Raw genomic sequence first — 14,339 nt, forward strand, 5'->3', positions numbered from 1 at the left:
TCAGTCATTTCCAAATGTAATTTTCCTAATTCTAAGCATGAATATTATGTCATTCTATTACTAGATAACTGAGCATTAGATGTTAAATTAGATGCCACACAACAGAGTTGTCAGGGGCAGATGATGTCTATCCTTTTAAAAACTGTTTTTCATAATTCCATCCAGCATTTTTCTGTAGATGAAGCATCTGCAACTTTCCCCATCAAAATTAAGAAAAAGGGAAGGCCTTTGAATCAGCAAGGGATAAAATTAAAAGATTGTCCTAAGATAGGTTCCAAGTCAGTGATAAAGAAAGGAGGACTGTGCATATTTCATGATTTTTTATCATTACTATATATTATTTTATATACATGTAGAACTAAACCAAAAAGTTTATGTTGGAAGCAATTTTACACACCATATGAAGAGTTACAAATGAAACTACTACAAAAACAGCAACGTCAAGAAGCCTTATGCACTTTTACCCCTTATACACTTTGCATAGGGCTTTTTAATCTTTTTTGGGTTTGGGCCTCTACTGGAACTGTACTCTTTGCCCAGAAAAATGTACGCATGCCCATAAACACAAAATTTTCCATAGTTGTGGAATGTTTTTCAAACCTTGAGATTCCAAGTTGAGAATCTTTGTGTTAGGCCTTTAAATATGCCCAGACTTAGATTGAAGGCTTCTCTGTGCTACATGTTATGTATTTTATATGACAGTGGTTGGCCTTCAAGTTTTTTGCTCAAGTACCCTCAAAAGAATTTTGAAAAACCATGCCCTCTCCCTTACATACAGTGGACATGAAGTGGATATTAAGCTGACACCTACAATTTTTCATCATAATAAAAAATTTTTTAAACATACTTTTTATTTACTGTAAGTAATGATAGTTTAAACTGTTATCACATCCTTTCAAATGTACCTAATGGAATTTAATATTAGTGATTTGATTTACTCTATCATAAATTCAAAAATACATGAATAAATTTTTCAGAAATGTCCTCCTTGAATTCCCCATAGAATTTTATCCTATATATAAAAGCATATCTTATGCTTGAGTCTCTTATTGCTCATCCTATGTCTCTACAACAACAATTTTATAAATAAAAGTATTTTTGTTACCATGAAGTGTTATGTATTAAAATTTTTTTCTGGGCTGAGTTATCATTACAATTATTAGAATATAATTGATTAAAGCAATATCGGTATATTAAAAATTTGATCAATAATTATTAAATATATAAAGTAAAATTTACTGGGAATACACCATCTATCTATCTATCCATCTATCTATGTACCTATTTATTCATTTATTTATTTATTTATGGCAGGGAATTCACCTTTTAATGAGATGCATGGAGGGCAATGTATTTATGAAAGTTAGATTAAAGAAATTATCTAATGACCCTTTGTTTTCTTGAAAGTATTTACACCTTAGTGCAAAGAAGTAAGATTTGGGATGGGTGAGAGTTATGCCTTTCTTTATAAAATGAAAAAGTATCATTGTGAAAGGGAGATGGGAAAGAAGAAGCTTAACGACAGCAGCCTCATAGGGCAGATCAGTTCTAGGAAAGGGAATATACTGAAACTGAAGACCTGGAAACTGATTCTCTTAAAATTATCCACACTGTGTAATCCTTGGAAAGTCTTTCCATACTCCAGGCTAAAGGACACTACTAAAAAATACCCCATTGCCAAAATGTTGTCACATGCTCTTCTTCATGCTCTCTCTACTTAATTACCTAACAATTATAAGACAGCACTTAGAACAACGCAGACGATGAATGGATAAACAGATGGTTGGATGGAAAGGGAGAAAGAAAATGGATAAATATTGAGCATTTACATATACCCCAAAACTCTGGCATAAAAGAAGACAAAAAAGACTGTCCTTGCCGTTTCATCAACTATTTGGGAGACAATAAAATACAATAAGACCACAATGTAATATACACAAATGCAGGTGTAACAGGATCAGTAATCACCTCCAGTGTGCACTGCTTCTCCCTTCTCTGACAGGAGCAGCTAAAACTCTTAAAGGATTCGGTAGGAAGTAACTGATTCATGATTATTTGGGACTTTTTAAGTTTCATGTATGATCAGTTGTGTCTAAGTTTCCCTGTTCGTTGCTTAGTGCTTTTTTTGTAACAGTTGCTATTAAAAAATCCCTACATTTCATTAACTTTACAATAATGTGACCCCATATTTTAAAGAGAAAATTTTTGGATCCTACCTACTATGTGGTGGAGAGATCTCATGTACTCTCCTCATCTCCAACACTATTCTCCTTCATACAAATTACAATTTTAAAAAAAGGAAAAGAAAAAAGCCCCCTCTGACAGATTATGAAAAATGATGACTTAGTGAGCCAGAACTAGATTTCATTCAGTGCTGAGTCCAGTGGTGCACTGGTAAGTGCTTAAAAACCAAACCAGGGTGGGGAAAGGGTTTATCTGTAGCATTTGCTGATGTCAGTGGTATAAATAGCATTGTCCATTTCAAGTTACCAACATGAAGTCAGCCAGCTCACAAAATTCCTCAAAATTTAACAAGCAATTACGAGCTGACTCTGGCAGATCACTGGGACTCCTCACTTACCTCTCAGCAGGGTGCCTTCATGTGGGTGCCAAACTGCACCAGGATACACAGAGGCCTGGGTTGCCACGCCTGGTGCTGAACTTACTTTAAGCAGCTGAACTCACTTGGCAAGAGCAGATGCCATGAGAGTTAGCGGGCACATAAGGGTGTTTCACACATATTGCTACCCAACCAACTGGTCCAGAGCCTACATTTTATTTCACACTCATCTTGCTTCCACTCCAAGGAGGCATCAGCACTATTGCTCCACAGTTAACAAAAAAGCAACAGGAAGGGAGAAGTCTCAGAGGCCCGACTCAGGGCAGTGTGCAGACCTGTCTTTCTGTCAGCCATTACAACTATCCATTCCTCTTTTGCAGATGCCAAATACCATCCTATAAGGGCCTCTCAGTTTACTGTGCCACCCAGCTTGATTAAAAAAAAAAAAATCCAGAGATGTTTTTTGTTAAAAAGATTCAAGGTGAGGCGTCTGTGTTTTATCACCAACAGAACTTACCCGTTTGACACAGTAGAAACTGTAAAGCCTCTCTGCCCATCGTGAGCATTTACAGAAATCCCCTATGAGTGAACTTCTGCAGCAAAGCACTGCTGATTTTGTAAGATAACCCCTGCATCCCATGAGTGACAGGTCTTGATCTGGGCTTGAGAGATGTAATATTTTGATAAAAAACGGCACTTCCTTTTGAAGCATGTATTTGCGTGTGCTGAGCAGTACCGCTGGAACCTCAGTGAGCACCTAGGCGAGGCTGACTCGGTCTCTCCCAGCTTGCTCCAGCCATAGGCCCCTCCTTCACACAACTAAATGTAGCAGTAATTAGCATCCATAAACCACAAATGCGGCTTGTTCCTCCCCCCTCTTTCAGAAGCACCAAACTAGTTTGTATTTCTCATGAGTGCAGAAATGTTGTACACCTCAAAAGAGATTGAGACTGACAGGGAAAGCTACTGAAGCTGGGAGCTGTATCTCCTAAGGAAGGAAGAATCATTTTTTCAACCAACTAAAGCTGTTATCTTTGATCTAAGCATTACACAAAGTATCACAATGGAGAAAATTCAAGACCTTTTAAAAAATTATCCAAGTCAACTTTTCTTGTGGAATCAGGCATGATCCTAACTCTTATACAACAGAAAAAATTAAATATATATACAAATTGATCACCACTGTACAATTAATTAAAAAGAAGCCTATTTCACAATGAGTATCAGGCATATTCAATACTTAGTTGTAAAGATTTGGTAAATGAAAGGCATAGTGCATTGAAGTGTTTCCCCCAAATTTATGTCTGCCAGGCACCTCAGAATGTGATTTTTGTAAACGTACTTGGTTTAGATGAGGTTACACTGGATTAGGGTGGGCCTTTAATCCAATGACTGGTGTTCTTATAATAGGACAAGACATACAACAGAAATAAGCAGAGGGAAGAAGGCCAAGGACTACAGAGGCAGAGACTGGAGTTATGCTGCCACAGTGCAAGGAGCATTAAGTCTTGCTGGGAAACATCAGACACTAAAAGGAAGCAAAGGAGCATTCTTTCCTAGAGCCTTTAAAGAGAGCATGGCCATGCTGACACCTTGACTTGAGACTTGTAGCCTCCAGAACTGTGAGAGAATAAATTTCTATTGTTTTAAACCACCAGATTGTGATAATTTGTTACAGAAGCCCTAGGAAACTAACGCAAATGGTAAATGTGCAACCTCCACAGGACAAAACAGCTGATGTTGATGGATACTGAGGTATAGTGTGTACTTCTTGCCCCATAGCAGCTTCAGAACAAACTGCTAGTGTAAGTAGGAAGAAGTGGTGGTTGTTAGGGGGCTGCTAAGAAAGGGGGCCAGTAGAGTGCTAAATGCAGGGAGTTGGTAGCCAAATTTATATTTAGTTATTTGAAGAGGAGTAATGCCATCAGCATATGCATGTAGAATCACAACCTCAAAACATAGATGCTCATGACAGAATCTCTCCTTCCATATTCTAAGTGAGAAATGGCAAAGATGGGGGTCCAGTTTCAGAGGAAGGGCTGAAACAAGAGCTGTGAGTTTCTACCTCATTCTGCCCTTCCTGCATTTCTCTTTTATAGGGCCTTGTTGGGGTGACATTCCACCATCCTGTGTCATCTCTACCTAGTCATATCCCTGGATACACTACTGCTGAACATTTCTTACCTTTAGCCCTGATATCCAGAGGCTTTAATTTAACTCTGTTCCTCTGTGAACACTAGGGATATGACATTACAGTATCTAACTCACATTTAGATCCAATAGAAAGGTTCCAATATCCTCTGTATTCAGTGAATTGCCTACAATACCTAAGCACTCATTCATTGCTAAATAAAAATAAAGACTTGGGGATCCCAGCAGTATTTCCTACTGCTCAAGATCAATCTGCCCACAGTTGCAGTTGGTTCTACTAAGAAGAGAAATAATAATTGTTCATAGAAGTCAATGACCAGGCTTGAAAAAGACTCTGAACCTCCTCAGTTCTTCTGCTTTTCAATGCAGTTGGATTATATCACTTCATAGTTAGGGTATGTTTAGAAAGATGTAAATGAAGACTACTTGGGCTCTTTTGTCAAAAAGTTTAAAATGTAATAGGGTAAAAGTTTGTCATGCACAAACAATTCCAGATAGAGTATAATTAGAAGTTTAAAGAGGTAAATACATTCCAAAAACTTAGCTCTAAGACTATACTTGGGGGAGTTGGGATAGTCTAAGAAGGCCTCAAGGGAGAAATAAACTTGAAATGATGTAAATATCTTCAGTGCAAATGTCTATTAAATTTAAATTTTCAGGAAGAAAGGAGAAGCCAACTAAGTAGTAACAAAACATTTAATTCGCTTATGGTTTTATTTGTGACCAATTAATTTACATAAATTATAGTGGTACAGAGCTATACCCACCTATGTATGTGTGTGATTAACAGAGCTATTAATTATATAAATTTTTCTAATTTAAAAAATAATAGTGTTACATTTTCTACTGTTGCCTTTTTGAAATGTTTATATGAACACTGTTCCTTTCAAGGACCAAAAGCTTTCTTAACTCATCACACAATAAATGTATACATTAGGGTAGGAGTCAGTGAACTATGGCCTGCAGGCCAAATCTGATCCACTGCCTGTTTTCGTAAATAAAGTTACTGGCACGCAGCTCTGAGCATTCATTTATGTATCTTCTATGGCTGCTTTACAACACAACAGCAGAGTCAAAAAGTTGCAACAGAGATTGTATGGCCCACAAAGCCAAAGGTATTTACTATCTGGCTCTTTACAGAAAAAAATTGGCCAATTCCTGCACTAGGTTCTTAGGAACATACTGTAAAAAAATGATCAAAATATTTGGGGGAGGGAAACAAGTGAATTTATGTTAAATCATAGCTTTTTTTCCCCAAAATATTTTATTTTGTTTCTCAAACAACAGTTCTAGTTGGGTAAAGACTTTTTCCCCCTAAAAATTTAGTCTGTCTTTCTACAAGAGAAAAATAGTGTTTCTAATTTTCTAAGAGCTGGAAACGTTAAAAGATACACATAACATTTTTGGCATATGAATTAAACATGATTACGATTATTCTGAATGTAAAAGATTCCAAGACACATCTTAGTTTCTAAAACTTCTTAGAGGACATTTAAAAAATGCTTCCATTAAACTTAAATAGAATAGGATCCTCTGAAGCATGCTTTAAAGTTATTCTTAATTATGTTTATATTATGGCTTAATTTCCCTAACAACCTTTGAAAGTATAATCTTAACTCTAGTCCTAATGTTTCCCTATGCTACTTATGGCAGAGAAACTTATTATGCAATAAGGTATATTTTCTATCAGGCAATGTTATTTTTCAATTGTATTATTTTATAATTTAGGATGTATAACTTGCACATATCATATTCTTTTAAAAAGCAGGATCCTGATAACAATGTTTTCCAAAAGCCTGACCAGATTAAGTGCCAACATTAACAGTACAGTAATCAGTTTGGGGCTTAATCATGAATTAACAGATTAATCTTTCAACAGTAAAGTTGGCCTATTCATTCTTTCTAAATCAGGCTTAGAAGAAAGAATCCTTTCTTCTCTGTTTCCCAAATTATTTAGAATGATTGATGATACATTCTAGTTTCTACTAAGAACTTATGACACTCCTAGACTCCTTACAACTGAAGAAAATACACAGATATACCATTAATCCACTGACATGTAGTTGGAGGTAAGGTGATAAAAGTGGTACAGGCAGCTATAGCGGTCTAAGATGACCCAAACTGAGCAGATCACAGAGACTGAATCTCTCTCTTCTCCTTGGAAGCACTTCTGGAGCAGGGTCAAAATGCAGAGGTCTGGAATCTATTGTCTAGATTCCTAGAAAAGAACTACACAATGACGGTTTTCACAATATTTGTTTTAAATTCCTATTATTAAACGGAATTATTTGGTTTCTTATTTATGTTTGAGATTTTAATCTTTTTTTTTTCTGAATACCTGAAAACATAAAACTCATAAGCTACTTCTTGGAATCTAGAGTAAATTCTAACATCAAGTATAAATTCTCAGACTAAAAGTTGTATAGGGATCCTCATTTCCAACATAAACTGATGGCATTACATATCACAATTCAGAATCCCTAATCAGAAAAATGCAAGTCAAAGGCCCAGGTATCATTTGCCTCATTCTGAGTGTGACTCCATGGATGTCACCTTCAAGAAGTTGCATCAAGCTGGTAGAACACCATATGCCTTTCCTCAGCACAAATGACCACATCCTGTGCCAGGCAGTATTTTTCAGACTCTGTGGTTAAGAACTGGTACAAATTAATGTATAGCTAGGCAGAGCTGGAATGTTAGTTGAAGCTGTGATTTGAATCTCAGAAGTTTTAGACATAGAATTCTATTTCCTGGTTCCTAAGAATCTAAGGCAAAAGGAAAGATCCCAAGAAACAATTCTTTTTTTCTTTTCTTCCCTTAAGAAACACATATAAATGTATATATAATGTACCCAAGGCATTCATTTAATCACTTACTCAACCAATATTTATTGCACACCTACTATGGGCTAAGTACCATTCTAGGTGCTGCAAATACTTAGCAATGAAAATAACAGTCCAAGATCCTGATTCATGAAAGATGGAGAGAGAGAGACAATAGACAAACAAAACTGTCCATTGTAAAGTGCCATGCAGATAATTAAAATAGGATACTGTGTTAAAATAGTGACTGGATTGTTAGGGAAATTCTCTCCAAAGAAATGACATCTAAGATGAGATCTGAGTGACAGTCACAAAACAATATTGGTCAGATTTATAAACATAAAAATTAGCATAAAATGTGTGTAATGTTAATATAAATATAGTGCTCAAAATTCACAAAAAAGCCTAGTAGTATTCCATAATGCTGATACAGACTACCTTTAGGTAGTAGGATAAAGGAGGTTTTTTTCTCCTTTGTACTTCTAAGACCTTCTCAAACTGTGGTAAAATACAAAAATATATTTAATACTTGTCCCCAGTTCCTGACAGAGCTCCTAAAACCCCTGAAATTTCCTGAGTTATAGGAGTGTCTTGTTATTTATAACATGCTCCTTTCAGTAACACCTGAGTTTATGCTAATGAGGTGACTTAGGGTGGAGCCGTTAGACAGCCTCCAGGAGGACTGGAATTTTCAGACCCATCCGCCAACCTCCAGGAAGGGGAGAGGGAACTGGTGATTGAATGCTATAAAAACTCTCAAACAACGAGATTCAGAGAGCTTCTGGGTTGGTGAACACATCAAGGTACTGGGCAGGTAGTGTGCCAAGGGAGGGCATGGAAGCTCCACAGCCTCCCATCCCACACAGTGCCCTATGCATCTCTTCCATTTGGCTATTCCTAAGTTGTATACTTTATAAGAAACTATATGGTAATAGTAAGTAAAGTGCTTTCCTAAATTCTGTGAGTCATTCTAGCAAATTACCAAACCTGAGAGGAGGGTTGTGGGAGATCCCAAATTTGTAGCCAAGCTGTGGGTAACCTGGGAACCTGGAATATTCAATTGGTGTTTGAAGTGAGGGGAGTCTTGTGGGACTAAGTCCTTAACTGGAAGGTTCTGCACTAGCTCCCACATTAGTATGAGAAGTGAATTGAGTTGGTGGACACCCAATTGGTGTCTAGAGAATTGGCTGCTGGTGTTGGAAAATACCCAGAAACCAGAATTGGTGTCAGGAGTGAGATTTGCTAGCATAGTCCTGGCTCATCTAAACACGTAGTTTGGGAAGAGAAAGGAATAAAGAACAGGAGATGAGGAACCTCTGATCCCTGGCTATGTGGTCATCCACATTATAGAGGAGCAGCTGTGCTGTGATCAGTTACTAAAAGTAAAATTACCAAGAGTACTCAGAGATGGATCCAACTCCTGGGGAGTTGGTTCACTGGAGGCATGAGAAAACACAAACTAAGAAGAAAAAAGTGAAATGTATAATCCCTTGGTTATTGTTATCTAAAATAACTAAAACGAAATAAAAAGAGTGTTGAATCAAAGAGCTTGATGCTGGACCGAGGTCAGATTTTGTCTGGTTTGAGCTTCAGATATTAGCCTCAAAGCCACCTCCAAGGGGTAAAATTATTCAGGAACAATGAAGAGTACCTCTGAGACCTCTGGTCACCAAGAAGGTAGTTTACATAGTGGGAGGACAAAACTAAGAAACTAACGAAACCAGGGCACATATCATGAAGGGGTTTTCTCATTTGTGACTCAATGTCATCAGTTTCCTGAAGAACCTCTACTAAAATGGACTGTGAGAATGATTAATTTAGAAGCAGTGTCTTTGGTTTTGAATGCTACAGACTGGAAGAACATGTTTGGGTTGATACCCAACCTACAGCTTGCTATAGAATGATCATAGATAGTTCTACCTGATCCAGACACAGTATATTTTTTCCAAGGGTACAGCCAGGCTGGTGTACTGGGTAAAAGCCACTGTAGGGTCTGTTTACCTGAGGAGGAGGACTATCCATATATAAACTCTGTAAACTCAACCCCAGATGAAATAGCTGATAATCTTTGTACATAAGCTATATGAAACTGACTTTATGATAACTTGAGATATTCATCCACTGAATATGCCTGATGCTCAAGTCATGGTAAATGGTGTGGTTCTAAGCATGTATATGTTGGATATAGTATGATGAAATTGGTGCAGCCATAGGAGGAGATGAAAATGAAGCTTGGAAGAAAGAAGTTTATGAAACTCACAAGACCCATGGTTTCTAGTTAACTGGTACTTGGCCCTAATAATTTGGGCAGGGGAAATATTACTTTGGTTCATGAAAGTTAGATGAGGAGGTGGTTGGGAAGTAGAGACTTTGGATTGGATTATTTGTATATGAAAAACATGCTCCTGGCCAAGTCCTTTGCTATCTCTAAGAATTGGCTATCCCAGGAAAGAGCAGTCTTTCTCCAGGTCTGTAAGGCCCCCAAATGTCAAAGCATCAAAAATACAGAAAAACACAAAAAATAAGAAAACATCCCCCTGTGATGAATGGATGCCAAAGAGACAAATACAGAATCTAAGAAAACACAGTTAGAACATGGGTTCTCTTTTGCATGGGCACCCCATGTAACTTACTGATACAAAATCAAGCAATAGTCTAAGGAGTCTTACTGGATTTGCTGTCTCAGCTTCCCTCCTTGGGTCTTAAAGATATTAGTAAGACTATTAGGTTAATTTATAAGAAAATGAGGAGAGGCAGAGGGAGAGTCAAGGGACTTGTCTGAGCAAGGTAGAAAATTGTAAATAGTTATTAAGAAATAAGATGAATGAAGGAAACATTGATAAGGCCAAAACAGAAGAAAAAGAAAAGAGGAGAGTCAAGGTACTCATCTCATCAATGTGAAACTCTTTCGACAGTTATTTAGAAATGGGATAAATAAAACACGTTGACAGGGTTGAAACAAAAGTCTTAATACAGCATTTCAGAAGGTTGGATGGACCAAAGGGATACCCTCCTGGCTCCCCTACATTAAAGGGCCCCAAACAAGGCCGGTATTTTCTCTGCAGTGTAGAGGAATTTAAAAAGCCAGAAGGCAAAGATTACATTGAGAAATCTGATCTGAAATCTTCTAGGGCAATAGGCAGACTAATCTTTGTTGTGACAAAAGTATCAGGGTTCCTTGGCTCACCCTCTCACTAGGGACCCAAAGCCTTTTGCACATGAAGGGGTAACCAGGTCAGAGGGTGGGACTCCCTGATGTCAGAACTTCATGCACTGTGGTAGAAAAACTCATTAGTGAAGCCCTTATTGGGGGCTTCAATTAGATTGGGAGTATATAAAAATGTAAGGGTTGATAGGATTAAGGTGGAGGTTTGGATGAAAATTGGAATGTTTAAACAAGCATTATGTGAAGAAGTGTCTCTTTTACATGAATATTTTATGGGAGTGGATATTATGTATGACTGGGGAACATCTCCCATACCTAGTATTGTAAAATCAAAACCTGTTGATAAAATCCTAATGCAGGTCACAGTTAGGAATGTAAAGGTTGATGGATTAAAGTGAAAGTTTGGAGGAAAGCTGGTATGTTTGAAGTGGTTGCACCTCTTTTATCTGAATGTATTATGGGAATGTCTCTGACTGGGAAACTGTTTCTATACAACATAAAGCACCTAAATCTGTCCTTCAAGCAGTATTAACTGGACATGCTAAATGAGAATGGACAAGATTGTCCAAGCCCACATAGTGTAGAAGAGAAGCTCAAGAGCTGGTACAGACAAATTCTACATACAGCACAGACTGGGGCTTATGAGCAATATTCTGTTTGAAAGACCATCACTCTAATTGAAGAAGGTACAGTTAAATCAGTTCTGTGGGATGAATTACATGCCTTTTTCCTAGACATGTGGAAGAATTAGGCAATGATAAAAGCCTCTTATGTTTCAGTTTTTACCTGACTCATGGGTGATAGCCAATGGCCTGGCCATGTGGATAGGCTAGAAGAAACCTGATCTTAAAGGGATGCCCATACGGAGGAGCACAGTCCTATGGACATCACTATGGGAATTTGAAGGGTGCATTAAAACAGGACATGTTGATGCCTATTACGGGAACTTCCTTCCAGATTTGGAAGGTGACTGGAACTAACAAGTGGATATTGTTGTGTACTTGCCTGAAGTAGCCAATTGAGTCCATGAAATGAGTGGACATTTAGGGACTGCAGCAATGCAGAGGACTGAATCTGGGGTTTTCCTTTTGAAAAGGCTCAAACTGCCAGCAGAAACTGTTCTGTCTGCCAACAAGAGAGACAGAGGCTGCAGATGGTCATGGGGAAGATTCCTCAGGGAGAAGGGCCCACACAAAGCTGGCAAGTGGATTACTGAACCAATGGCAATATGGAACAGACAGAATAGATGTTGATTCTGGACTGAACTTTGCATCATATGGTGGTAGATGCAAATGGTCAGAGTACTATAAAAGAACTGGAACAGAAGATACCAATTTGGGCTACCAAAATCACATTTTTTTCAGAACAAGAAACACACTTTACAGCACATAATGTCAAATAATTCTCCTCAGAATAATAGTTTCATAGAGATTGAACAGGCAGCTAAACACTGGTTACATAAAACAAGGGGAGAAGCAAGCATGAAGGGCTGGTTTACAAGTTTTCAAGAGCATGTGCTCACACTCAACATGAGGGAGCTAAGGGAGTCTCCCAACTAGACAGATTCCTCTGTTTTTCTGGTGGATCTGGGAAAGAGGTTACAGGGAGTATGCTAGTATGACTATGCAATTTTTCCATGGGGGAAAATGCTGGTATGATTATGCAATACTTCCCAAGGGGAGAGGACACTGGTATGATGACTATACTATTTTTTCTTTCCCCACATCACCTCAACTTCCCCTTTCCTACCTGATGCAGTACTGAGGACCTACAAAGTCTGCTACTATTAAGTGCTGGAAATAGATGATTCCTAAGCAAAAAACTTTTGACCTTTATATTAGAATTCTTAAAGGCCTGATAGGACAGGTTGTGCCTTCACTCCATTTGGCAAAACTGGTGTTAACAGTGAATGCTGCTGTATTGCCTAGCAGTAGAAACAGCCCACTAGTTCTGTACCTAAGTGATTCTACCCTTTGTGAACAGGAGTGGACTGAGGGGGATGCACTTGCTGGATTTGTACTGCTGCCTGCAATCTAGACCAGCACAGTGGCTAAACTTATGGTCCTTTAAAGGTGGAAAAGTTCAGGCAGAAATGGAGAGAAGAAGGAATAGCAGCTGAGGGCAAATGAACAAATTAATGGTTATATAATGAAGGAAATCCAGTATTATGTTAAAATCTCAATAGTCTCAGAACAATAGGATAATGGAGACTTGTAGAACTTGTTGGTGCTGAAAACACTGCAAACTTTCTGAACTCAACATGTATTATTTTTATGTTGGAAAAGAATAAACATTATTTTAAAAATGAAGTTAGTATAACTTGAACACTGAATAAATATCTTAAATTCTCAAAGTTTGCTGATATCTTGTAGCAAATTATTACATGTAAATATTTGTGAAATAAACAAAACTGAATTATTCCCAACTCAACCCACAAATTCAAGTTTTCCTTAGAGAGTTCCTGATTTCTTCTTCATGTGAAGCCTTAACCATATCTATAACCATTAGATTTTAATACACTATGGCTTACCTCCTGTATCTTCATCTTCATTAGCTGGGCCTTCTGCACTGTCCACGTTTTCTATTTCATGAGGTTTGGTTAAACTGTAGTCATTCAAAGTCACTGGACCTTCTAGAAGATAAAAAGAATTTTAACTATACAGTAAACTTTAAAGGATTTTTATAAACATGTATTAAGTAGACTTCCATTTCAGCATAATTTCTTAGTGATAGATAGTATAGTATCCCTTTCATATATACCCCAAAGGGAATACACATGAAAACTCCTGAGGTTTAGAAACATGCCCAGTGTTAATGAACCTTTCTATGAGACATGATCTTCTTGAATATTTTTTTCACCTGAGCTAAAGTGCACTCAAGTTCCTTCTGGGCAGAAATTCTCTCCTCCTTTGGTGTACCTCACAATATTCAGTCAGATTGTTTTTTATTACCAAGAAGTATTTATGCAGTGATGAGAAAATACTGGGATAATCCAATTTGGGAAAGATGCTTTGAGAGGAAGTAAGATTCTGTATATCAATTCTTATCTTACCTGTCTGTTCACATTATATATGTGATTCTGTGGAAAATATACTGGCCCCAAGTTCCTTTATTTCTTTGAACATTTACTAAGTGTTGTCAAGACTACAGATATAAATCATAATTCCTGTCATCAGGGAGCTTATACTTTGCAGATGTAGGTAAGACAAGCTCACAACTCTAATTAAAGACTTGGACAAGAAATAATACAAGTCTATAATATATATAGACCTGGACAAGAGATTAAGGAAAATAAAAAATGTTATGGGAGTTCCTAAGTGAAAGTGAGCAGACATAATAAAAGCATGCTTAAATAACAGCAAACTTGTTAAAAATCAAGTTTAATGGAAATATACTTTAGTACAATATTAATAATATTAGAAGAAAAAAGGAACAATGTAACTAATTATTTCACATATAAGCATAGTAGCTTAACAAAAAGATGGTAACAAAAGAGATGAACTCAAAAGTTACGCATTTTTTATCAAACTCCTTCCCAATATTCAATGAAATATTTCCTGGGTACCTTCTACATGCAACAAATAATCAAAGACCCTGGATAATGTGGTATTTAAGCTGGGATGAAGTAGGAGAGGTGACT

At 37.3% G+C, this 14,339-nt stretch overlaps 1 protein-coding gene across 3 annotated transcripts in view; it reads right to left on the reverse strand.

Moving 5' to 3' along the window:
* The window catches only part of IKZF3 (IKAROS family zinc finger 3), a 72,836-nt gene that overhangs the window by 40,328 nt on the left and 18,169 nt on the right, over positions 1–14,339 (reverse strand). For all 3 annotated transcript variants that reach the window (XM_017648595.3, XM_073235560.1, XM_017648596.3), the window contains exon 3: positions 13,230–13,331. In XM_017648595.3, coding sequence (XP_017504084.2) covers positions 13,230–13,331 — 102 coding nt within the window. The remainder of the gene's footprint in view (positions 1–13,229; positions 13,332–14,339) is intronic.

Source organism: Manis javanica, chromosome 4 (assembly GCF_040802235.1).
Source record: "Manis javanica isolate MJ-LG chromosome 4, MJ_LKY, whole genome shotgun sequence".
NCBI lineage: Eukaryota > Metazoa > Chordata > Mammalia > Pholidota > Manidae > Manis > Manis javanica.